The sequence below is a fragment of the Balaenoptera physalus genome (genome assembly GCF_965194825.1).
Source record: "Balaenoptera physalus genome assembly, chromosome: 12".
NCBI lineage: Eukaryota > Metazoa > Chordata > Mammalia > Artiodactyla > Balaenopteridae > Balaenoptera > Balaenoptera physalus.
The window spans coordinates 74,772,679-74,799,110 of NC_138897.1; the positions used below are offsets into that span (position 1 = coordinate 74,772,679).

Here is a 26,432-nt window from a genome sequence, read left to right on the forward strand (position 1 = left end):
TCCACTAATCTGCTGCTTTCTGTTTCTATGGATTTGCCTGTTCTGGATATTTCATATCAGTGGAATTATACAATATATGGCCCTTTATATCTGGCTTCTTCAGTAAAGTTTTAATACACATACAAAGTCTTAGACCTGCATGATTCCTCTGCTTCCCTCGACGCAGCTCTCTATCACTGACCAAACCCTATACAGGTGTAAGTAACAAAAAGCACCTTTCCCCCTGGAAACCTCCAAGGCACATGGCCAGGTTAAAAATATCATGGAACACTGTAGAAAAGTGTCAGTAGTGGGGCTGCCGTTGACGTGACTTGACCTGGGATGTCAGGAAGCTGACTTGAGCCCGGCTGGGAGCCACTTCCTGGAGGGTCAGAAGTGCCTGGCTCTTGGCACGACTGGCTTATTGCCCTTGCCCATCCTCTCCAGTTGGAGATCTGCATTTCAAGCCGCTCATCATTTAATAACCATCGAACATCCTAGAGTGAGCTGAGTTTTTCAGGGGCAGCTGGAGGGAAGCTGTGCCGTCCACTGCACTGCAGGACCCTCCTTGGTCCTTTGGGCAGACTCTTCGAGTCTGAGGGCTGGTGCAAAAATCATATGTCGCAGGCTTCCCCATCTCAGGTCCTGCAATTCCCAGGGCAGGGTTATCCTGTGCCCACTATGAAGACAGCCGCCGGCCACCCCTTGAGCTCGCGGCGCTCACCCTTCCTTGTGGTTCCATCCACTTGCCAAGGATCTCTGCCCTCTGGGCTGCTCCCTCCCCTCCTCCACTCACTCATCCTCTCCAGTCCAGGGCCACCATTGCCAGAAGGTGCAACCTGCCTGCCTCAAATTACTGTTCTCGGTGCGCCGCTTTTCCGAAGAACCTGTGGTGCTGTCCTGGTGTCCACACGCCTTCCTGATTTTTGAGCCCGTCTCTTTCTTCTTGGTGTTGGCTGTGGCCTCCCATGCTGCTCAGGTAGCCTCTCCTCTCCCCCTGAATCCCTCAGCTCCTCGTCCCCGGGAGTGGATGGCCGCCCGTCCTCTCCCCTGCCCCGGACCCGTCCAGCTCTCCCTGTGAAGCTCAGCTGCAACTCTGGCCACCTGCACCAAACTCACATTACACTCCCACACCACCCAGTTCAGAGCTGGCAGGCAACCTTTCTTTACAGAGATTTTACCTCTTAGTCTTTTCTCCCCAGTCAGGTGACCAGCTCTCAGAAGAAGGGACAATAAAGTTAAGCAAGTGGAGTTGGAAGGTACTGGACTGTGAATTCAAGGGCCAGGCCACCCCTGGGGCAGCCACTTGCTGGCTGCGTTGTCTTGGAAAAGCTGTTTATCTTGAACTTCTCATCCGTAAAATGAGTGGGGGATAAGGAGAGTGTATTAGTTTCCTATTTGCTACTATAACAAGTTACTACAAACTTAGTGGCTTAAAGCAACACAAACTTATTCTCTCATAGTTCTGGAGGTCAGAAGTCAAAAATGGGTCGGCAGGGCTACGTTCCTTGTGGAGGGTCTAGAGAGAATCCTTTTCCTTGTCTTTTCCAGCTTCTGGAGGCGGGCCACCTGCATTCCTTGGCTCATGGCTCCCACCTCCATCTTCTGAGCACATCACTCCAACCTCTGCTTCCCTGGTCGCATCTCCTCTGTCTCCACGATTCCCTTTTTTCCTTGTAAGGACCTTTGCGATTACATTGGGCTCACCCAGGTAATCCAAGATATCAAACTTAATCATGTCTATAAAGTTTCTGGTGCCTTGTAAAGTAACGTATTCACAGGTTCTGGGGTTTAGGACATAGATGTCTCATGGGCCATTATTCTGGCTAACACAGTAGATTCTTCAGTCTCTTGTATCTCTTAACATGCCATGACTCTAAAGACATATTTCTTCCAATTATTTAAAGAGCTTAGCACCGTGCTAGACTCCTTCACGTCGCGGTAAGTTAGGTTTATCCACAAGGACTTCCTCTTCTCAGATGGTTATTAGGGATTCTAGGGTCTGATAAAACTCAATACTAGAACTGTGAGCGTAAGCCATAGTATCATTCTGTGTTCAGGCTTCCACTAAATGCACTTTTACTAGTAAAAATTTGACAGTGCTCTCCTACCTATCTTTGATTTTGTGTTTTGCAAATTTTGAAGAAACCTCAAAGCATTTCATCTGTTTTCCAGTAACCAGGGGTAGCCTTTAAACAGCCTGTTAATTATCCTGGTGATTCTGCCGTATGTCTAGTGGTCTCTCCATAAATTCCTGAAAGTGTTTCGAGGTCCTCTTGCATCAGTTGAAGTAGATGTGTTGTTAAGGTCTGGAAGCCAAATAGTTTTGGATGCTGACCTAGCTCGTCTCCTCTGTAGCTGCCACTGAATGTTATGGTATTTCACAGCCATCTAGACTGGGATTTATGTGGGAGTTACGCTGTCTCTCTTTTCCTACATCCCACTGGGTGGTGTCCACCTTGGGTGACCACTGCTTACAAAGCAGTGAGAAAGCATCTGTGAAGTCTATTTGTAGTGGCTCTATTGTGTTCTCCCCAGGGCTCACCTCATTGTACTGAAATAGGATCCGCTCAATGGGTTGAAAAATGCATCCCCCCCATATAACTTTAAGTTTTGAGGTTGCTTTTGACTGTCGAGTCTGAGACGTGCACACCGGGAGTCAAGCAGGTCTGCAGCCTGCCTACTGAAATTTTCTTTCCATTTGTTTCCTAGATGCACCCACTGGGCCTGTGTAATAACAATGACGAAGAGGACTTGTATGAATATGGCTGGGTAGGAGTGGTGAAGCTGGAACAGCCAGAACTGGACCCGAAACCATGCCTCACTGTCCTCGGCAAGGTAAGCACCAGGCCATCCGAATTGCTCCCGTTTTGATTGGTGTTCTCCACACCCTCATTTCCCCAATTCCTCAAATAGCCGGTTACGGAGAAGAGCCTTGCTGGCACAGCACTCTTTCCTGGCTGAAGTCATGTCTTGGAGCAGCCCCCCATGGTACCCAGAAGCTTGGACTCTGATGGCAGCTGCCAGCCTCAGAGTGGGCTCCACCCTGCCCACTGTGTGGCCTTGGGCAGGTCACTTCCCCTCGAGGAGTCTCAGTTTCTTCTCTGTGAACTGGGTTGATAATAGAGATTCACAATCCCTATCTTACACCCTTGGGGCCAGATGTTTCAGAATTCTGAGATTTGAGGCATTTAGAAAGGTATTAAGATGCACATATTTTATATTAAGGAACCCCCAGGAGATGTGGGGCCATCCTCAGGAACCAAACACATGCATATTTGTGTAGCAAACTACATGGATATTCACATTAAGTGGGACAACTAAAATCTAAATAGCCCCGTGTTAGTTCAGGGCAGCTGTGCCTCCAAATGAGTTCAGGGCCATTAAGTTTCGCTGCCAAGTAAGTTCTGAAAAGACTTTGGGGTTGTAGAGCTTTTTTGGTTTCAGAATGGCAGACAGCAGTTATCCTGTATTAGACCTTACCTCATAGGATGGTTAGCAGGTGAGATGAGATACAAACATCTAGCAGAGGAAGCTCTCCAGAAATGTTTACTGCCATCGGCTATTGTTATTCCGTTTAGAAGTACTAAAAAAAAAAACTTTCTTAGCCTCAAGGGTCAGCATTACCTCTGGCTGCAGTATAAGATAAAAGACAGAAATACATGCACTTTGGAAAACCATCTGTCAGTGATCTTAAAATATGACAGATAGCAACCTGTTTTGTTTTTTTTTTTAATTATTTATTTTTGGCTGCATTGGGTCTTCGTTGCCACGCACAGGCTTTCTCTGGTTGCAGTGAGCGGGGGCTGCTCTTCGTTGTGGTGCGCGGGCTTCTCACTCTGGTTGCTTCTTTTGTTGTGGAGCACCGGCTCTAGGCGCGGGCTTCAGTAGTTGCAGCACGCGGGCTCAGTAGTTGTGGCACATGGGCTTAGTTGCTCCGCAACATGTGGGATCTTCCTGGACCAGGGCTTGAACCCGTGTCCCCTGCATTGGCAGGTGGATTCTTAACCACTGTGCCCCCAGGGAAGTCCCAACCACCTGTTTTAAACTGGATCATTTTGTTAAAGGGAAAGGTTTGGAGAAAGTTGTTAGAATTTTGGTTGGAGGAAAGATAGTATATCCTAAGGGTAGTGTTATTGCCTGGGTATTTTTTATATTCTCAGAAGCTGCTGTTCTAAGTATCATGGAGAGACAGCTGGGAGGAAAACAGTCCTGGTTCTGACCTCTTGAGGAGATTCAGGCCAGAGAAGAGGTGGTTTTGATGTAGGGAGCCTTTCCCACAGTCAAAGCTGTCCCAGCCGGTGTCTCCTGAAAGGCTTTTGGCCCAGGAGACCCTCATGGATCTAATCTGTGATGTTTGTGTCCCACTTGTCTTCTGAGTAGCTTCCCACCACTTCTCAAGTTCCCCTGCCCTTTTACAGAAGGAGAAGAAAACAAAAACAAGACAAAAACAAAAAACAAAAAACCACAGGGACTATTACCTATTTGGTTTATAATTCCCAAAGTTGAATCAACGTGTTTTAGGCAGCCCAGGCCCTGATACTTCATCTTTTAAATAGTTGGCCAGAGCTGCCTAATGATGCTCAGAGAGCAGTGACCCCCTTGAGTATACATTAGTGTTTTCCTAGGAGAAATGCCAGCTCCATCCAAAGATTAGGAACAGTGCTTTCCTTGTAGGTAGCACTCTCCTAATAGAATATTTTCTCCTGTACTTAAGCTGCTGCTACGCAGGGCTCAGCAGCTCGGCTTAATTTTGCTTTGCCCCAGTCCAGTGGATCTCCACCTACGCGTCTGTCATGTCTGTAAATGGGTTGGAACAGGGCCCCTCGGGGACACCCCCTGTTCTCCCATGGCCTAGTGGTGTTGAAGTCCCTCAGAGAACCCAAATGCTCCTCCTCCGCCTGGGACAACCATGTAGTGGTTTGACTTGAAGAGTTCTGTATGGTTTGGCCTGCCGGCCTGTGAAGCCAGAGGGAATAAAAAACCCTCAACATATATTGCCTTATTAAGTATTTCTTGAGTTTATTCATTCACCAAGTGTTTATTGAATGCAGGGGCCCGGGAGCTAAGCACATGGTTGTACCTGCTAAGAAGCAGCACCCTGCTCCATGTTTCTCCGTGTTTGGAGAAACATGTTGCTGTTTGGAGAGGCTGTGGTGGTGGCAAGGCCGTATTTGCACATGGTTAATTACTGAAATTTGGCTTAACACCTGAATAAAATCATTAACCAACCCGCTTGGGCCAGACGAAGCAAGACGGTTTAGCTTTTGCTTAAAACCTGGGTTGGTACAGGAGGAACAAAGAGTCAGGCATCTCTCCCTCTCCCTCTCCCTCTCCCTCTCCTTCCTCTTCCTCTTTCTCCCTCCCTCTCTTCTGCTCTCTCACCTTGTTCTTAACTGTAGTTGTTTCCAGCTTCAATTTTATTAACTTCGCTAACTGTGTTTTCTTTCTTTCTGAGCCCCCAAGTGCAGTGGCAAGAGGCTAGGGTAAGAAGAGCAAAGTGGTCCTCATGGGCGGCCTGCTCGCCTGCAGACACACAGCATGGTTTTCTACCCTTTCTTTGCCCTTAGTGGTGAAGGCAAGAAGGAGGTGGGCAGCTAAGAGAAGCACAAAAGTAAGACGCTGCAGCCAAGTCCCCGTGGGGGTGGGGGAGGGACTCCTCCTCCGTGTAGATGTTGAGACTTGTTGAAAACCATAGACGGGGGGAGGATGCTGTCAGGCGTTTGGAGGAGCCTGGGGGAGAAGGGGGAGGGCCAGACGCAGACCCCTCTCCCTCCCCCATCACCTACCCCCATCACCCACCTGCCCACAGAAAGTGCCATGGGGTGAAATGTTGAAAATAACAGAGGAATGTCCTAAATTAAGAAAACGTAAATGCCTCTCCAGGAGTTCAAATAAAGTTTCATTTTAAAAGGGAAAGACATAAACTCATCACCTCGGTTTATTACTGAGTGCTTTTGAACTCCTCCAAAAAGGAACACTATAATCTCATGAGAGAAAAATGATTTATGATCCCCTCCTTATAATCTTTTTGATTCTGGAGGAGGCAGGGCAGACAGTAGGATCAGCTAGGGGGGCAGAGTTGGGGTGGGGGTGAGCTCCCCCAGAACATAGCAGGCCAGGGCACCAGGCCAGGCCCTGGGCAAATCCCTTCCGCTTTCTGGTCCACTTCATGTGAAGAGGCTGTTCTGGGCTCCTTGATTGTCTAACATTTTGAACTTCTGTATCATATGAAAAATCTCCCCTTGATATTCTAGTTTTCGGGGATTTCTAGGTGCAGCCTTGAAAGGCTCTGTTAACCTGCAACAGTTTACGTCCTCGGAGATTGAAACAGAAAAAAATAGACATTACTGAGCAGCTTGCTATTGAAAGTAAGGGTCTTAAACCATCCCCAAAGTGCAGGAGTCTGTTTATGCCTCAGGCATTTTAACCCTTCAGTTCAAACAGTGTTTATTATTTAAGCATCTTACGGGATTGGTAAGACATTGGAAGGTCGACTTACTAGCCGTGGTTCTTATGACTCTTCCACCTCATGGAGAGCGTCGTGGCAGGGAACACACAAGACGTGCTCAGATCTAACACAGCCCGCCTGGCCCAGATTCACCAAACGTGGAAGAAAACCAGCCTCCCTCCCTCACAGCCCACGCTGGAGTGGACTCGTAGGGAGGGTTTTGAAGGGCAGGATGGACAACCGGCATGAAATTGGCTCTCGCCAGTCCTTAGGAGGAGAGCAGAAAGTTAGTAGAAAGACAAGAAAAACAAGGGATTTAGGTCAAAGAGATGCAGCTTTGGCTGAGTGACCTCGGGAAGGTCACTTCAGTTCTCGGGGCTCGTGCTGCCCTTGTAACTGTGTCGGGGGTACTGCGAGGGGCCCTGAACACAGAGCCCGGCTCTCGGGGGACGCCGGCAAGAGTGTGAGAACAGCCCTCGTGTGGTGGATGCTCGCCGAATGCCGAGAGCTTTCCGAGCAGCGTCTCGTCTCGTTGTCAGGCCAGCTCTGGGACCATGTCCAGATTCCCATCTTACGATGAGGAGATCTCAACCTAACCTGAGATCCAACGGCTCCCAATTGCTGAGCCGAAATCTGAGATCAGGACTGTCATGCCGCCGCATCAGCCCTGGTTTCTTCCTCCTGCCTCCTTTTGCCTTTGCCGGTTTTTCTAGATAAAAATCGGATGCGTTTCAGTAGTCACTGGCTGGGCAAAGACCGTGGGTCGCATTGAATAGAAACCGTGCTTGAGCTGTGTTGAGCCGAAAGCGGAATCCGCTCTGAAAGCTCCTGAGTGTCGTCAGGGAGCCCGTGATGGGGGCGCTGCTGCTCCTCTGGAACCGCCGACCGCAGGGCTTAGGTCTTCTGGGAATCTGCATTATTCCCCACCCCCCCCACACCTCCTTGGTCGGGGACAGCACCCCAATATCCCTTGGCCTGTCACTCTTGGTTTCAAGTCTAAAGGATTCCAGAAAAGGGATTTAGTGGCCCATCTTGGATCAGGTGCTCACCTGTAGTCTGGTCAGCTGTGATCCGGGGCTGGGAGCACACTGCAACTGCCCAGCTGTGTGTGTGGCATGGGTGGAAGGTGTGCCTTCCAGAAGGAAGCTGGTGGGGACAGTGCTGGCCTACCGTCCCCAAGCAGCCCCCTCAGTCACCCAGTCACGTGTGCACTCACAAGCCGCTGGGCGATGGCCTCAGTTTATCCCAGGTCGGTCAGAGAGGCGCCACTTGGAAGGGCCTGCTCTGGTTCCTGTGTGCTGGCAAGAGTCACTTCCTCTTGCCCTGAACCGAGGGCCAGTCCCTGGCACAGACGGTGGTTGTTGTGAGTGAGGAGAAGCACGTCCCCGGGGCCGGAGGGGTTGGGGCTATGAGGCGGGCACGTAACCTCCAGGAAGAGGGCGGGAAGAACGGGAGCAAGCTCCTCAGGGGGGCGTTGAAAGTTGCTGGGGCAGGAAGAGGGTTTCGGATGCAGGAGTTTCATCTTCATCCCCCAGGAAGCTGGGAGCCACTGAAGGTTGTGGGGATGTTCATTGGGCAGTGTGTCTAGGCTGGTGGGAGAGGGGAGGGTCAGGTTACTCTGCTGGTGGGTGCTTCTGGAGCTGAATGGGCCCAGATGTCAAGTCTCTTGAACGCTTTGGTGAGGCTCTAGCCAGTGACGTTGCCAAGGACACCTCGCGTTCGCCTTCAGATTTCCCGGCTCTTCATCTCGCCTCTCCTGTTTCCACCTGCGGCAGCAGCCTGGCCGAGCGCACGGCAGGTGGACACTGCCGGGAACCGCCGTGCCTGTGAGGCGGAGAGCAGCTCGGCAGTCCTGGCTCTTCTGATGAGCAGTGCGCAACCCGGTGGCGGGTGGGGGGGTGGTCGGTGGGGAACTGAACCCTTGCGTTCACTCCACCGACCCACATCCAGCCCTCGGAGTGCCTAGGTAACTTCTTCAAAGAGAACAAAGACCTTAGTGACCAAAGTGACCGCAAGGCAGAAAACAGAATCAAAGGAATTTAATTTTTTCAGGATGGTTGGGAGGAGAGGGAACACATAATGGTTAAGACTGGGGTTTAGTCATCAAACTAACCTGAATTTAAACCCCAGTTCCAGCCCTTTAATCCATGTGACCTGGGATGGTCCCTGAACCCCTCTGCCCATTTCCACCTCTGGAGACAGGAACCTCGAGGCACCTCAGGGAGAGAGTGTGTGTCAGGTTCACGCGTGGCTGGAAACACAAATTAGCAGCTCTTGGTGCCCATCCTCTCTCCCTCCCTCCCTCCCTCCCTTATTATCCTTCAGTTTCTTTCAGCACTCACAGTGCTGTTACTTAAGTAGTCAGATCCTTAGAGACAGAAAATAGAGTGGTGGTTGCCAGGGCTGCGGGAAGGGGAGAATGAGGAATTAGAGTTTAACGGGGCCGGAGTTTCAGGAGGAGGTGGAAAAGTTCTGGAGATGGGCGGTGGTGGAGGGAGCGGGGGGCTCGTCGTGCCCTTCTCGTTCAGGGTTTGGTCACAGATGGGTGTTTCCTACAGTATTGGGTCCCCCGGCCCTTAGGCCGAGCCCAGCCTAGCGCTCCTGAGAATGAGATTCCCCGCTCTGTCTCAAGAGCGATGATGGGACTAAAATCTCAGGGTCTGACTTGAAAGGAAGGTGGTGGCTGACGGGAGCAGGGTCTCAGAGCAGCTGCCCCCGTCACAGGCATTGGCCTCTTGAGGCAGGGAAGTGAGTGTGATATTTGCCACACACCTGAGCTCAGGGTACTGTGACTACCCGCAGCTCATTGCTGTGGTATCCTTGGGAGCACCTGTGCTTGGGACACTTACCTGTGTCACACCTTCCCAGAGCATGTTACCCGAGGTGTCTTATTGCAGTGGTTCTCAACTGGGGGCGTACATAGCACGTGCGTGTGCGCACACACACACACACACACACACACACTGCCCCAGGGGACATTTGGCAATATCTGGAGACATTTTTGGTTTTCAGACAAAAATATCCAGGAGAGGATGGGGGTGGGGCTGCTGCTCAACACCCTACACGGCACAGGCCAGCCCCCCCTACAACAAAGAACATTCTGGCCCCAATGTCAGTAGTGTCACCATTGAGATTCCCTGTCTTTCTGTGACACGTTTTCTCTCCCTAAGAAGACCTTAAATTCCACTTCCTCCTTCATCCTTTGCTTCTCTGCCCTGCTGGCCTCCAGTACAGAGACAGGTTCACGGTGTCCTGTGGTGTGTTCGTTGAAGTGCACGATCAATGTTAGAGCGCGTTTGTGTTTCCACGTGAGGAGTGCAGGGAGCACAGTTTGCAACTATGCCGCGTGGCTTCACGATCTGGGCTCCCTGCGGTCCTCTGCGCTCCTCACTTTAGGCCAGTTAACCTCTCTTTGTCTTCGTTTCTCCATATTGCCCTCTGTAAAGATAGTTGTGACAATTAAAAAAATGATGTGTGTAGAGTTCTCGGAGTGTGTGAATACTCAACAAATATCAATTTCCTCCCTTCTCTAAACATACTCCTGAGGTGAGGTGGGTTTCTGGTTGGAGAGGAAGTTTGGAAGGCTCTTCAGATTTATTTTAAGGAGTACTTGGGTAAATAACTCCCATATTTGGTTAAAAAGGAAAGCAAGAAAGGAACTTAGTGAAAGAAATCAGATCAGGAGGAAAAGATTGACATGATATGAATGGAAAAAGGAAAAACTCGGGGAATACCACTTTTCTTCTAAGGTCATGTGTCTGATTTGAAAATCACAAACTTTTAATCTGATGCTTTTCTTCTATGCCTAAATCTTCCAAGAACCCCTTGGTTAAAAGGCTATATTAAGCCCAAGACTTTTTCTTAAACTAGGTCTGAGACATTTTCAGCTATAAAACGCTAACTGAAACCATTATTTGAAATCCTCTGAAAGACTTAAGGGAGTTTTGAAGATAGAGCGAGTGAATAGAACAAATAATGTTTCTGCCAACCCAAGGAGCAAAGGCTGAGGGCCATCTCCCCAGACTAGGGGAAGCCTGGCTCACAACACTCCTTCTGGCCATTGTCCCCTCTGATTGAGCCAGCCTCTCAACAGAGCAGGGGCCACAAATGAGGCTGTCCTAGGAGACTAGGACTGGTGTGACGGGCCAGCAGAAAGACCATCAAAAACAGCTGATGACCTTGTCGACTTTTGAGAGGCCATTTTGAATAATAAACGAAGTTAAAACCTAACATATTAAGTCATGATAATATGTATAGTACCAGTCCCAAGTCAGGTGACCTGAATCTCTCATACCTGGAGATAAGCCCCAAAGTCCCATCTGCTCAAGGTTCTCAGAGAGAGGGTTCTTGCACACACCTGGCTGTGTGCGTGAATTAACCCAAATAAGCAGCAGCGGGCTGCCCCTCTAGTGCGTTTCTGGCCACGTCCAGGGGCATTTCAGATTTGGCGGGGGGCTGTCTTGACAGTGACTGCATGTAACTGGTTAACGATCTACGTGGAGAACCTGTGCACGAGGTTTGACCAGCTCACAGTATAGGGCGCTTGAGCTGCACCTGTGCAGGAGGGCGCCTGGGTGCCCAACCTGGGCAGAGAGACCCATTGGGTGAAGACGTGGAGGAACGGGAATACTGGCCAGATCTTGTCTGCTAACCTTGGTCACAAGACCTTCTCAGACTGCGGAGAAAAGCCACTTCTTTGCCTCATCCTCTGTCTTTCGTGTTTGTTCCCCTTACAGAAAGCACCATATTTCATTTGATAAAAGGTAGCATTCAGCTTTGGTGATCTTATTTTCCAAATCAGACCTCGGGCTGTGTGTTCTAATACTTTCTGTGCTGTTTTAAGTTCGAGGAAGTCTAAACAATTGGGATACTGAAATCCTTTAAATTCTGCATCATTTTTGCTAGTTATAAAAATAATAAGAGTATCAGCACATTCCAGTAGTTCTATGCACTGCTGGATGCAATAAAATTCTAGTCAGCCTGAAGAACTTTGGCTGTTTCTTGGCATGTATAAAGCCCTTGGCCTTCACTATTACACCTTACCCGGTTGCTGATAGATGTTCACAAATGTATCAACTCTTAACTGAACCTCAGAGAAAAGAATGTGGAATATGCAAGGAACTTTTGTTACCTTGGCTTGCTCTTAATCAAATTTTAAAGTGTTTAGCTTCAAAAGCTTTCTTTTTCATCTATTTGTAAGCATAGTAGATTGGTGTTTTTTTTTTTTTAAAGGGAATGCTATTTATTTACTTATTTTATTATTTATGGCTGTGTTGGGTCTTCGTTTCTGTGCGAGGGCTTTCTCCAGTTGCGGCAAGCAGGGGCCACTCTTCATCATGGTGCGCAGGCCTCTCACTATCGTGGCCTGTCTTGTTGCGGAGCACAGGCTCCAGATGCGCAGGCTCAGTAATTGTGGCTCACGGGCCCAGTTGCTACGCGGCATGTGGGATCTTCCCAGACCAGGACTTGAGCCCGTGTCCCCTGCATTGGCAGGCAGACTCAACCACTGCGCCACCAGGGAAGCCCAGTAGATTGGTTTTTTAAGTGAGTTATTTTCTTAGTGTTTTTCCTTTTTTTAGAGTTTCAGTTGCTAGAATCTTAACATTTTTTATAACCCCTAATTTTAAAGGTATACCCAAAATTTATAGCATTAACTTATTTTACTGTTTTTGTAACTAACAAATTTTCTGGTCCCTTTGTCTTTTTTTTTTTTTTTTTTAAGTGTGTAATTCTCATATTCCTAGTGTCAGGAACAGTGCCTGGCACATATAGTGGGCACTCGGTAGATATTTGTTGCATGAAACAATTAATTATGGAGAATTTAAAAGTAGAAGGAAAAAACCCAACTTTAATTTTGCTCCTTTAACACATGTACTGTCAATCTTGGTTTATTCCCTTCCAGTCTTCCAGGGAACCCGAGTCTGATTTTTAACGTAATTATTATGAAGGTATGAACATCTGTTCTGCCTTTTCAAACTTAATAACATATGCTAGTCATTTTACCAGTTTGCTATTATCTTCGTAACCTATCATTTTATTGGTTGCATAACATGACAATAGAACATACCGTGATATAGTTGACCATTCCCCCAGGGTTCTGTAATTAGATTGCTTCTGTTTTATTTTTAATCCTTACAAAGAAACCAAACTGAAAGCTTTCTTTATGTAAGATGGGTTTTTGGGGGTTTTTTCCCTCTTTGAATTATTCTCTCATGGTAATATTCCAGGAGGAGATTATAGATCAAAGGATATGAACATTTTTTTAAATGATTCTTGGTGCAGACAGTTACAAATTGCTTTTCAGGAAAGTTCCCTCAGTTTACCTTGCCACTAGTGAAGTAAGAGTGAACCATTTTCCACAGAAACAATGCTAACATTGACTGTTGTCGTTAATGTTTCTTTACTAGTTTGAAAGATAAAAATAGTACTTCATTGTTTTCATTCGCATTTCTTTGATTATTAGCAAGTATTAAGCGCCAAGCATTTTTCCATCTGCTAATTAAATTTCCTCTCTTGTGAATTGTCTATTCTGGTCCCTTGCTCGTTTATGGGTGGATCTTAATGTAGGGGTTTTTTTTTTATAGCAATGCATTAATTCCTTGTCATTTTGGAACATTTTTAAACTGGCCCTTTTATTTACTAATTTTTTTTTGTTTTAGCTCTCTTGGCATGCAGAAGTTTAAAATTTTTACACAGTCATCACTCCTTCATGATTTCTTCTATTGCTTTTAAACTTAATTATTTTCTTCCCTCCCTTGCAAGCTTAGAATCATTTTTGCCTTTTCTGCATTTTCTGTGATCACTGGTTTTAATATATTACACCTTTAAATCACTCAATTTATTTTGATGTGTAATATCAGGGAGTGGCTAAGTAGAGTCTCTCTCTTTCTCAAAGTTGTCATTGCCTTCATTTTATGTATCTTCCTCCTTTTAAAAATAATATATTCTGTTCTACTGAATTCTGTAACAGAATCACATCCTGTGTTATCTACTGTCAAGTTCTGTATCCCTTTTTGGGCCAATACCACACTGTTTTAATTTTTGTTGTTTTAGAACACAGTCCCAGAGTTAAGTGAAATATGCTTGCGAACACATTTAAAAGAATTAATCCATCGGTAAATCAACAAAGCAAATGCCTGTTTGTGGTATTCTTTAGAGCAGGGAACCCTAGTTAATCCTCATCCTCTCCCACTTAGTGAGTATATCATAACCCTGCCCCAACTCTGTCAGCATGGGGAGCTGCTTTCAGAATCTGTTCATTATTGTAAATGCCATATTCAAGTTTCACTCCATTCCAGCACGCACACAAAATTTTTATTAGGAAATGTATACTGTGGTTAAAACCAACTACTAAGCCTATTTCAACTTTCAGTTACCCAAGATTGTTTCACCACCAAAACTTTTCTACCCATTTCTGTTCAAGAAATAGATGATTGGACTCTATACAGAAATAGAACAGAAATGACTGATCAGATTGTTCCCACATGAAGGCTTCTTTTTTTCTAAGTGTCCAGTGGTTTTTAGTATATTCATAGAATTGTGCAACTACCACCCACAATCAATTTTAGTATTTTCATGTTCTTTATATATTATAGATACAATTCCCTTATCAGATGTCTGAACATTTCCATCAACCCAAAAAGAAACCCCTTACCACTGAGCCGTCATCTCCCTTCCATACTGGACATTCCGTAAAATGGAATCATGCAGAACGTGGTCTTTTGTATCTGTTTCCTTTTGTTTACCATTATGTTTTCAGGGTTCATCCGTGTTGCAGCAAGCAACAGTACATCGTTTCTTCTTACTGCCAAATAATAGTTCATTGTGTGTTTACTGCTTGTTTATCAGTTGATGGACATTTTGGTTACTAAGAATGATCTGTGAACATTTGTGTGCATGATTTCTTTTTTAAGATTTATTTTTTATTTATTTATTTTATTTATTTTAGGCTGCACCAGGTCTTAGTTGCAGCGTGCGGGACATTTGTGGCAGCATGCGGGACATTCGTTGAGGTGCACGGGCTCTTCATGGTGGCGCACGGGCTGCTCTCTAGTTGTGGCATGTGGGTTTTCTCTTCTCTAGTTGTGGCGCGTGGGCTCCAGGGCACATGGGCTCTGTAGTTGTGGCGCATGGGCTCTCTAGTTGAGGCGCACGAGCTCAGTAGTTGTGGTGTGTGGGCTTAGTTGCCCCACGGCATGTGGGATCCTAGTTCCCTGACCAGGGATCAAACCCGTGTCCCCTGCATTGTAAGGTGGATTCTTTACCAGTGGACCACTAGGGAAGTCCCTGTGTACATGATTTTGTGTAGGTATAGGTTTTCACTTCTCTTGGGTAAATAACTAAGAGTGGAATTGCTAGGTCATATGGTAACTGTTTAACCTTTGAAGAACTGCCAGACTGTTTTCCAAAGTGGCCACACATTCTACATTACCGCCAGCAGTGTATGATTTCTCCACATTCTAGCCAACACTTGTTATTATCTGTCTTTTTGATTGCAGCCATCCTAGTGGGTATGAAGTGGTATCTCATTGTGGCTTTGATTTGCATTTCCCTGGTGGCTAATGATGTTGAACGTCTTTTCCATGTGCTTATTGAAGGGTTGTATATCTTCTTTGGAGAAATATCTCTTCAGATCCTTTGCCCATTTTTTAATTGGTAATTTATCTCTTTATTATTGAGTTATAAGTGTTCTTTATGTATCCTAGATACATGTCCCTTATCAGACACATGATTTGCAAATATTTTCTCCTATTCTGTGGGGTTTCTTTCACTTTGTTGATAGTGTCCTTTGAAGCATAAAAGTTTAAATTTCAGCAAAGTTCAGTTGATCTATTTTCTTTTGGTGTCGTGCCTAAGAAACCATTGGAAAACTCATTCTTTTTTTTTTTAATTTTATTGAATAGTTGATTTACAATGTTGTATCAATTTCTGTTGTACAGCAAAGTGATTGAGTTATACATATATATATATTCTTTTTCATATTCTTTTCCATTGTGGTTTATCGCAGGATGGAAAGCTCATTCTTTCACTGAGACCCACTAGTCATCCTTAGTGTGGTATTTTACATGGTTGTATATTTAAGGCCCTTCTGGGATTTGTAATAAAGAATTTATTCTCTTTTCCTCCAGAAGCTTAAAGCTAACAGAGGGCCAGGAAGCACTGGTCTCTCTTCGTCACCAGTCCTTGTCTTGAGCTGCCCTCCAGATCCCTTGATTTCACTGGGGTCATCTGAGCCACTACAGTCTCCACGTATCCTATGGCAGGTGGCTGGTCCAGCACGGGGCATGCAGTGGTCAAGACTCCTTCAGTTCCAGCTCAGTAGCTGAATGGCTGGGTTAAATATATGGAAAGGCAGCAGAGCTACTGCCCAGCCTTCTCCTTTTTTTAGCTAATGATGGTTCTGGAAGAGACTGGCCTGCTACTTCCTAGCATCCCCAGCAAACGCCCATGAACGTGGGTACTCCTGCTGACCAGACTTAGGGACCCGATTTCTGTAGGGTTTAAGGTTATATTCTGTCAGGTTTAAGTAGGGGAGACAAGACAGTCTACCAAAATAAAGGGAAAAGAAAAGCCAATTTTGAAATGCTACAGAAAGGACGTAGGCGAGTGACAGCTGTCAGTAAGGCTCCCACCTCCGCTGTGCTATTAGTGCCTTTGAAAAGACAATAGCCCAAAGGTCCCATTTTAGAACACTCAAGATCTTGAAATGTTTCCAAAATAATTTTTCTCTCAAAGGTTTACTGATGCGCACCAGACTGTGAAAATAATTCCCCCTAACTGATGGCCACGCCCCTGTTCTCAGAAGAGGGTGTAGCTACAGTCTTCAGGGTTGAGGGTCATCGACCAGGATGCTGTGCTCCTAAGAGCACACCAACAGGCAGTGCAGGGACCTTCCGTTGAGCTCTAGCTGTAACCCACAGCCTGTCTGGAAGGCCTGACTTCAGGGGAGCTGGTGGTGCAGTGACTTCATGCCTGCTAGACCTGAGACTTTTCCGAAGTTCTTTCTCATGAGGCCAGAAGCACCGAGAAAAGGGAAAAAAGTTCTTGTAGTTATTTCTGTGTCATTTATAGCATCTGAAATTCATCTAAGACCCTGCAAATACTGTTTGTTGTTCAAGCACCCCATTTTTCCTGTTATATAGTCTTGAGTTCCTCTGCTCATATTACAGTGCAGTTAGCCTTTATATCATGATTATGTTAAGATGGATAGATCAATCGATCGATAGATAGGAGACTGGATGCAATTGGCTACCACACAGAATGTTTACTTGACATGGAAATGGACTCTTCCCTAAAGGTCAAAGTAGAATCAGTTTGTTTTGCAAAAGGATTACTTGTAGAATTGCTTTCAGCTATCCACACTGCCCTGCAAACGAACCCCACCCCACCACCAAAAAAAAAGACAAATGCAGTATACACCCATCTCTTAAGCATTGTATTATGTTAAGAAGGTGGTATTCTATAAAGCTGCATCTCTTACCAGGCCCCCACCCTCTTTATCCCCCTCTGCTATTGTCATCTCTGCTTAGGTTGGGTTCTCTTCTATGAATGAGAGAAAATAAGAAAATTGCCTGTTTTAGGCAATGCAGGTGTGTTTCAGAGATTTAGAGTTAAGAAGTCAAGTAAATATTTTGGCAGCCCAACAAAGGTAAGCAAGGGAGAACACACCTCATGGGCTTTTCAAATTACAGGCCTGTCCAAACACTGCCTTCCTCAAGAGCTGCTGGTCAGGGCCAAAGCCTCCTCTGCTCGGTGGTGGCGACAAGGCCCGGCCGAGAAGTGGGCTCGCTTCTCTCACTGACCCTGGCCCTGTGCCCAGTAGGACGCTGTTGGACTTTGATCCATCTGACCCGAGAGGAAAGATACTTATCAGTAAGGGAGAGATCTTTCCTCCTTAACAGATTCTAATCACATAGCTTCCTCTTCCTTGCTGAAAAAATCCCGGATAGCTTTTTCTCCCCTTTTAAATTGGAACGCTGAAGAGACGGGGCATAGCATCTCAGATAACTTTTTCGGTGTAACTTCATCCATCTCGAGGGTTAGGAGGTGGACAGCTATAAAAGAGGACCCGGAAGTAGCATGTCTCAGGGGGGCTGGGCATCCAGGTGCACCCCAAGTGCATCAGTCTAGGTGGCTTCTGGGTCTCCTGGTTTAAGAGCAGAGACATCCCAGAAGGAGGTTGCTCTGACCTGCTAGTGGCATGTCTCCTCCATTCAAGCTGTGCTTTGTGTCTCTTCTAACAGAACGGCAGACGTGAAAACTCCCTCTCTTCCTTGCCCTCCCCCAGTGGCTTCCACTGGATCACTTTGGCAGGGCCTTATCCGAAGAGGGCGGGAGGGCTGGCGGGAGGAGGGTGGTAGCTGCACCAGCGGCCCCTTTGATCACCTCCCTCCCGGTTCCAGGCCCTGCCGCCAGCAGGCCAGCCAAAGGCCCGGCTCTACTGATCTGATGAGGTGCTGAATAGGACCCGAGGGGCAGTGACGGGAGCGAGAAGAAAGCCTCGGGAATGAAAAGGAAACCCTGTGAACCTGCTTGGCTTCACTGGCCAGATTTTCCTACCAGGGAGCCGCTCAGTTCCTGCCAGCCCAGCCGCCTGCCCCTCACCCCAGCCCCTCCTGTCTGCTTTTCAGACCCAGTGTGTGTTTTGTGTTTGAATCATGGCTGCTCTCCCTGGTTCTCAGGCTGGGAACCCACTGCGCCTGTTTCCATGGTCACTGGGAAGCGCTCAGCGCCATGTGCTTCAAAGGGAACCTTTCCCCTCCCGGCGCTTGAGCTGCCCGCCCCAGGCGGCCACACAATAAGCAGCTCCTCCGAGCCAGGCCTCTGACCCTCGCTTGCCAGGAGGAAAACCTTGCCTCTGCCGAGTGAGGCTCTGCAGCCTCACGCAGAAATACCCTCAGCAGAGCGTGTGGATGTGCACAGGGCAGGCGAGTGCACGTGCACGCCCGTCTCACGTACCCCTGCTAGATTTGGATGGGATGTAGAGATTACAGGTGGTGAGCTTTTGGGAGCCTTTCTGAAGTTGAAGGAAAGAACAAAGCCTAAGCCCCTTATACCTGGAAGAGAGGTGGCCTCGTTGGGGGTAGGAGAGGGGAAGGAAGAGGAGGCTTGGACTGAGGAAGGTCGTGGGACTGGCCGGCCATGTGGGACTTTCTCCGTTAGCCTTTGGGGTCAGCAGAGAATGGAGTCAAGGCAGGTGGCACTGGCTTCCTGTCCCCAGAGCCAGGGTGAGGGGGTATCTGCTCACTCCTCCAGGACCACGGATGCCGGAGCAGTCACCCTACCCCCCACCTCCAGGTTTGACTTTCATCTTTGCTTGTTTGTTGAATAATGCAGAGGAGTGGAGCCTCTCACGTTGTTTGGAGAGACAGAATCAATGTTAACCATCTGGGAGGGCTGGTCTACAGTGATGCTGGAAGTAAAATGTGAATGTCCTCTGAGAGCTCACCTTTCAAATGTCAAGCCTGCCCCCCTCGCTTGGAGCCCAAGATGTTAATTTCTGCCTTGAGCTTCCTGAGCATGTGTGGGAAATTGGATGTTTCTCCAGCTGTTAATTTGCTACCTATCTTTACCTTTTGTAATATTTTGATCGTACCTCCTCTTTTTCTCTTGCTCATTTGCCCCTTCTATAAAAACTGTATCTCTTTCCTTTTTACAAAACTATCTGAAATGGTACTTCTCTCGTTTGCACGCTCAGATGATGAGGAAGGACATGCAAGGATGGCACAAGTTCTGTGTATTAAAAAATGTCATCATCACCATGTCCTGTTTGGTGGGCAGAGTACATGCTCCAAATTGTATTCTTACTAGTGGGAGTTGGAGACTTTGAGCTGTTCAGAGTCTGGCCCGTGGCCATGCGGTCCAGGGATAGCTGTTCACCCGAGTGTATCCTCCTGGAGGTGATGGCTTCCCTCATTCCAGGTTCTGAGCCAACTCTCTCGAGATTCTTTATCTACCTCGACATGCAGAAATTAATGGTGGTGTGATTTACTTTGGCCCTTTTAGGTGTCAGGCACGTGTCTTGAAGAAACTAGGAAAGAGAGGTTAGGGTTCTTGATTCATTTGAACCTTTTGGGTTTTCTGTCTTTCCTTTCTCCCCAGTGTCAGGCCTAACTTGGGCGTAGTACTTCAAGGCTGAATGAATGAACACCGTTTTCTTTCTGTGTGTTCTCAGGACAGAACTAAATGGGACGGGCATGGGATGGCAGGTGGAGAGTGCATTGGTGATGGCTCTTGACTTGAATTTAGCAGTTCTTCAGAAGAAGGTTATTGGTTTTTCACCAGTTATGCTAACGACTATCCTTGTTGGCAGCTTTAGTAGAAGGATTAGGAGAATTGCATGTCTCTCACCACTCGAAATTGATTCTCCAATTCAGTTCTGTTGTTTGTCCAAGTTCTGTGGCTGTGATAGTATAGGGAGCCAATTAATCTTTTTTGTTACCAAGAAGGTTTATTCAGTTATTGGGCCAGGGTTTGTCATTTAAGGTGTGGATGTGTACAGGATGTTAAATTTACCTGATGGCTCAGAACTACAGCTTCCCACATACTCCTGTGCCCTGGTTGCCATGGTCCCTTGATCTACAGAGGTAGCTTCGGGGTGTCCACAGGGCTCCAACCACCCTCTGGGCACTACAAGGCCATCATGGGGAGAAAATCAGGATGGACTCCTTCAGGTCTTTGCTTATACATTGCTTTCTCTTAAAAGTCTTTCTGGGTTCGTGGTGTGTTAGCAAGGGAAGGCTTCACAGAAGAGGTGAAACTGAACTTTCAAGAATGGGTTTGGGGTAAGAAAGGGATGCAGGAGGAAACGCCAGGAGTGGGGCCAGCAGGAGCAGCAATAACCCTTGGTGTGTCCCAGGGTGGGTCAGAAAGAGCGACTTGACCCAGCCGCGTGGTTTTAGTAGACAGGAGTTCCCCTTGGTAGGGAAGGCATTTCCAGGGAGTGTGTCAAGAGGTATGCAAAAGAGGAACACACAGTGGAGGGGAGGGGCACATGGTCCCAGCAGAGGGAACCAGGATGTGATTAGGCCTAGAAATAGATTCCCAATTTGGACATTTCTATGATGTTGCTGTAAATTGCTATTCTGTGGCAATTTAAGTAAAAGAGAGGAATAAAACAACGTATCAGAGGCCTTAAAATGTAAAATCCCAGAGAAGTTTTACATGATTAAACTAAAGTGGTACTTGGTAGAACTTGCCCGGCCAACATAAAACACAAACAGGGCTCTAATTTCCCTTCCCTGTGGCGCTAATTCTTTTTACCCTGAATCTTCTCTCTCTCTCTCTAAATTGTGGTTCAATATATACATAACATAAAGTTACCATTTTAGGCATTTTCAAGCGTACAATTCTGTGGCATTAAGTGCATTCACATTTTGTGCCACCATCACTACCATCCATCTCCAGAACTTTCTCATTTTCTACAGTTGAAACTCCGTACTCGTTAAATACTAACTCCGCGTTCATCCCTCTCCCCAGCCCCTGGCAGCCACCATTCTACTTTCTGTCTCTATGAATTTGACTACTCCAGGTGCCTCATGTAAGTGGAATCATATAATATTTGTCCTTTTATATGCTTTTTACTTAGCATAATGTCTTTAAGGTTCATCCATGCTGTAGCACGTATCAGAATTTCCTTCCTTTTTATGGTTGAGTAATATCCCACTGTATGTATACACCATGTCTGTTTATGCATTCATCCCTCGATGGACATTTGGGTTGTTTCCATCTTTTGGGTATTGTGAATAATGTTACTATGAACACATATACAAATGTCTCCTTAAGACCCTACTTTTTGTTCTTTTGGGTGTATACCCAGAAGTGGAATTGCTGGGTCATATGGTAATTCCATTTTCTACAACAGTTGCACCATTTTGCATTCCCACCAGTAATGTACAAGGGTTCAATTTCTCCACATCCTATCAACACTTCTTGTTTTCTGTTTTGTTTTGTAGAATAGTGATCTTAAGAGGTGTGAGGTGGTTTTTCACTGTGATTTTGACTTGCATTTTCCTAATGATTAGTGATGCTGAGCATCTTTTCATGTGCTTATTGGCTATTTGTATATCTGCTTTGGAGAAGGACTATTCAAGTCCTTTGCCCATTTTTTAATTGAATTGAAATCCAGATTCTCCAGTTTTTTTTTCCTTTTGTGGCCTGCACTTTTGGTGTCTCTTCTCTCTCTTTTGCACTTGCTCCTTAATTCATCATCAGCTAACATTTTCTTACACATAGAAAGTTATACAAGCATATCTTACTACTTGGTCTTGGTTTAGAATTTACTGTTGTCCTGAGAATTCCAGAAAGGAAGAGAAATTTTGCTTCCTGGGCCAGGCTCTCGGGGACTTGATATGTTGGAAGATGTGCTGTTGTGGATACAAAGAATGATACGGAACTGCACAGAAGGTTCCAAGGCTGTTCCTAGGCTGGCCACAGGGGTCCAGCAAGCTGGCTACACTATTCTGTGGTTGACCCCTTGCAAGTGGGGAGCTCCTGTCCGCCTCCGTGGCCAGCTGCCACCAGCCCCATGGTGTGAATGGCGAGGAAGTGGGGGCTGGCGGCTGGCCGGGCTCCAGGATGCAGCCTTTGCTGGCGGAGAACCAAGGCGGAGGGGGAAAACACTCTTGTGTATGAGAGAAGTAGTGCCAGTTCCAAACCTATAATTCCCAAGTTTAGAAAAGAAAAAAAGATTTTTCAACCAAACTGTGCTTTTATCTTTGGATTCTGAATGGGAGATTGTTCACACAGCTAAGCTGGCTGCAGAAGCCAGGCCAGTTAAAACAATATGCAGGCAGCTCTCCTCCAAGTAACCAGAAACTGTTGGCTCAAAGGACCCTGAACCGAGGAACCAACCTGCTGGGAGACGTTTTCCAAGTAACTCCAAGCAACGGCCTGAATGTAAATTCTCCTGCTGGGGAATGGCACTTTGGCAAATGAAGACCCTAATTAGAGATGGAAGGGTTTCTATTTTGTTTTTCTTTAATCCTTACCCTGGGGCCTTTGCAGGGCCGCCATGTCTCTGCTTGTGTGCAAAGAAATTTCCAGCTTCTCTTTGTAACAAGATCCTCTTTTGGGAAAGAAGCAACAAGCTGACAATGTGGGCCCACCGCAGCCAGGGGACCCCACCACCAGCCTAACCCAAAACAAAGAGCTCGGTCTGGGCCAAGAGCTGGGTCACCTGGATTGGCCGGTCGTTTGAAGCTGTTGGCCAAGTTGGATCCCAGGCTGCCCCTCCGCCCCATGAGATGCTCAAATCCATGCTTAGACTGCAAGTGAAGTTTCTTAAGTCCTGAAGGAGAACAGTGAGAACAAAATGCAAAGCAGTGAGGGGGAACTGCAGCTCTGAGGTGCCAAGGCCAAGGTCGAATTGGCACTGGGTTGTGGGACCCTCTTATGTCTTCAGCCTTGCACATGAGTCTGTGCTTCTCGATCTTAACCATAAAGCAGAGGGGCTATGCTCCTTTCAGACTGATCACCTCTTAGTTCTTGATTATCCGGAAGTATCGTGTGTGTAGAGAATCCACATACACCCGTTTTGTTTTGTTGTGGGTACATCATTGACTTGCCCAGGGACCCTCAGGGGCTAGAACAGATGATCTCTCTCATTTTTACTCTTTTGTCCTAAAAAGGCAAATGAGCAGTGTTCTCTGGGCCCGAAGTATAAGGCTGTTGGTAAATGATAGAATCAATTTAAGACAATTCTAGATAATTACCATGAGCACGGGTGATGTGCCTTTCCTAGCTGATCTTTGAGGCACCCTTCGTCCTTCACGTTGGTAAGTGTGTGAAGGGCGTGTGAGAACTTTGTGTGCCTGAGCATTTTATGCACAATTGAGGGCTGTTACCTTATTCATCGTTAAGTTCACTGGATGCTTGTGCCTGAGTGACTTTAAAAGTTCATAAGGGGAAATTACACTTTTTGGAGTCAAATGTGTGAAGCATGCTTCTCCTGAGCTGCTGTTCCGTGCTGAGCCCTGGGCCGCACTCTGTCCAGATAGAGTGTCCTCTGGTGTTCACAGCTCCGGGAGCCAGTTGATACCCGCCTTTAAGATGAATACACTCAGTCTTGGGGAGGAGACTTACCCACAGCCACCTCCTGGCTCTGTCCAGGTCCTGAGGTAACTTCAGACCTGCTCTTTCTAGGCCACCCCAGCTCCTCTTTGCCCGTTAGTTCTGTCCTTTGAATTAGAAGCTGAGCCTACAGACGGCAGTTCTTCTTCCACTTGTGCACGTGTAACAGGACAGACAGACAGATTCCTGACCGACAGTCCACGCCCCCCACTGGGGAGGAGCCCAGCCCTGCCACCCATTCCTGGTTGTCATGTGCCAGAGGGACGTGTCCGCTGCGTCTGTTTCCCACAAGCCCTCAGCTTGCTCAGACTGTCTGAAGTGAGGTTTCAGGGAACCCTAGGACGTCTGTCTTACCGCGCCATGCCTGTGGTTAGGCCGCTGTAGCTCATCTGCTGCCTGGCAAGATGATGCCGGTGGAGAGTATCCTGTCAGTGCCAGCAACTGGCCCTGTTCCAACCTCGCATTCGTGCTTCAGTTTTCATTGGGGCTTGTAGAAACTACTTAAAGTCATTGGGAAACGGGTAGATCCAGAAATAAAAAGACAACTAAGTTTTTAGAGGCCACGTTGATCCTTTTAAAGAGATAAGACAAAAGAAAACCTTCCCACCATGGCCTCGATTTATCCTGTCGCTCTTTGGGGAGTGTGGTGCTTAGGTGACAGAATGTGGTAGCAACTTGACCCTTGTTGTTATAGAAAATCTTGGCCATGTTACACACTCACAGCTAATTTAAAGCTGTATCTCAACCACTGGTAAAAGAATAAGTTAAAATGAATAAATTGTGCAACTATTAAAAAGAATTAGTTGTATATAAAAATAAAAATAAAAATAAAAAAAAGCTGTCAGACCGAAAGGAGGGTATATGATCATTTGCATGTCAACTTGTACCTAATGAACAGCTTAAACCGTTGCCTGCTAAACTTGTGATGACAGTGGGCTTGGGAAGGGATTCACATGTCAGGAACCGAATTCTATCACAGATTTTCAATTGCCGGTGTAGCTATGACACGGAGAAAACTGAACGATAGTGGATTTACGGCAATGATGCTTCACTCCATTAGCATGAGGAACTGGGTGAGGTGGGTCTGGGTTGGAGTGGGTACTGTTCTCTAACATAAGCAACCACAGGCGTCACAGAATATTGGTGATGGTCTTTCCCAGAACAGCCTAGCATTGTTAATAATGTTAAAATATCTCCATGCTCAGAAGAGAAAAAAAAACAGAACAAAACAGTGCAAAAGTCTGCATAGTCTTAATATTGTTCCCTAAGTATCTTTCCCTGTATTTTTCCTCTTGCCCTGGTTATTTCCATGTTGCCAGAAAGTCACACAGACGTGCGAGGGCTGAAACAACAGTGAGGATCCTCGCCCAAATCTTGCCCCTAGGAAGAGCTGAGAAATGTCACTCGAATTACCACTGTTGTTTTTCTTGCTTTGTGCTCCCCCCTCCCCGCCACTTTTTTTAATTGTTTTTTTTGTTTGTTTGTTTGTTTTTTTAACAAGGCAGTTTAATAGTAGTGGCATCTTTGGTATCACTCAGTCATCTGAAGTCATTTGTTAATGCCCTACATGCCCTCAGCCCTTTCCTCCAGGAGCAGTAGCCCCGTGGGCTGCTTGAGCTGTCGGGCAGGCTTGGGTGATGTGATTTCTCATGTCTGTGGGATCCCTGAGCCAGGGCAGCTCAGCAGCGCACTGCACAGAAGCCAGGATGGGGACAAAAGCTTGTGGACCATTTTACTGCAACCCCCTCATGTGACCAGAAGCAAAGACACCCGAGGCTCCCAGCAGTGGTGAAAGGATGCAACGAGCTTGACTCTAAGCGGCTCCCTTTTGTAGCTCAATGTAGAAGAACCGACTGCATCTTTAGATTTCATTCCTCTGTTTATTAAGTACCTCCTATATCCCAGGTCTTCTGCTAAACGCTGCTGATACAGTGGTGACTCAGATAGACAAGTCCCCTGCCCACAGGGGGCTCACAGGCAGTGGAGGGGTGCAGAGGACACCAGCAAGTACACACACACACAACAGGCTGAGTGCAGCCTGTGACGTGCGTCGCAAGACCAATAAACAGGGGTGGGAGGGTGAGTGGGATGTCTCTCCACATAGGCTGCCTTGAGCTGAGAGCCCAGGTTCAAGGTTCCTGGAAAAAAAGAGGGAAACATTCCCACACCCCTCGCCACGTCACAGTGTGCCTGCCTCCGCACCTACCTGCTCCGGCACCTGCTCTTCAGCACATCTGCCGCTGAGGTGTGAGCTCTTGATTCCTGTGATTCCTGTCACTTTCTAACCATCAAACGGCACTTCGCTACCATATATGTCCTATCTGCCAAGTAATAAAACAAGAGCACTCAAGTCTTGCAGAAAGTTAACGGCTTATTTTAGGTATCTTGTTAAATATTATCTACTTGACTATTTGGTGACAACTGCTTTCAAATCCTCTAAAAGTTATATAATGTGCTATGTGATGTAAAAGGATGTACTATATGCAAAATCTTTATTCTAATAATTGCCAAAAACTTATCGTGTGGGTTTTTTTGTTTGTTTTTTTTTAAATGCTAAGTTGTAGCCTAAGAAACCCAAAGTTTAATTGAAACTTAGTCCGGTTTTGGTGTATTGCTTCGAGTTAACATCTTTCCTTCCAGACTTATTGCCTTCTTCCAGTGGCTTTAAGAAGGGAAGGAAGGAAAGGGGAAAAAAACAACCCCAAACTGATTAACATGCAGACTGGCTTGGCTGATGAGACTTGTATCTTCTATTCTGAATTAAATAATGTTGCAAGAGGTCAGCTGATCATCCCTGTGTCTGTGGTCCTGGCAAAGGCCGCGGTCACAGTTCATGCAGAGCTTCCCGGTGCGTTGACCTTGCCTTCGCTTCAGAATCTAGAGACCAGACCACCCAAGCGCCCTCTTAGCCCGCGATCAGTGCATTTGGGAA

At 46.7% G+C, this 26,432-nt stretch overlaps 1 protein-coding gene across 1 annotated transcript in view; it reads left to right on the top strand.

Moving 5' to 3' along the window:
* The window catches only part of ZNRF3 (zinc and ring finger 3), a 148,716-nt gene that overhangs the window by 88,302 nt on the left and 33,982 nt on the right, over positions 1–26,432 (top strand). Inside the window, exon 2 of the mRNA XM_082416276.1 lies at positions 2,692–2,817. Coding sequence (XP_082272402.1) covers positions 2,692–2,817 — 126 coding nt within the window. The remainder of the gene's footprint in view (positions 1–2,691; positions 2,818–26,432) is intronic.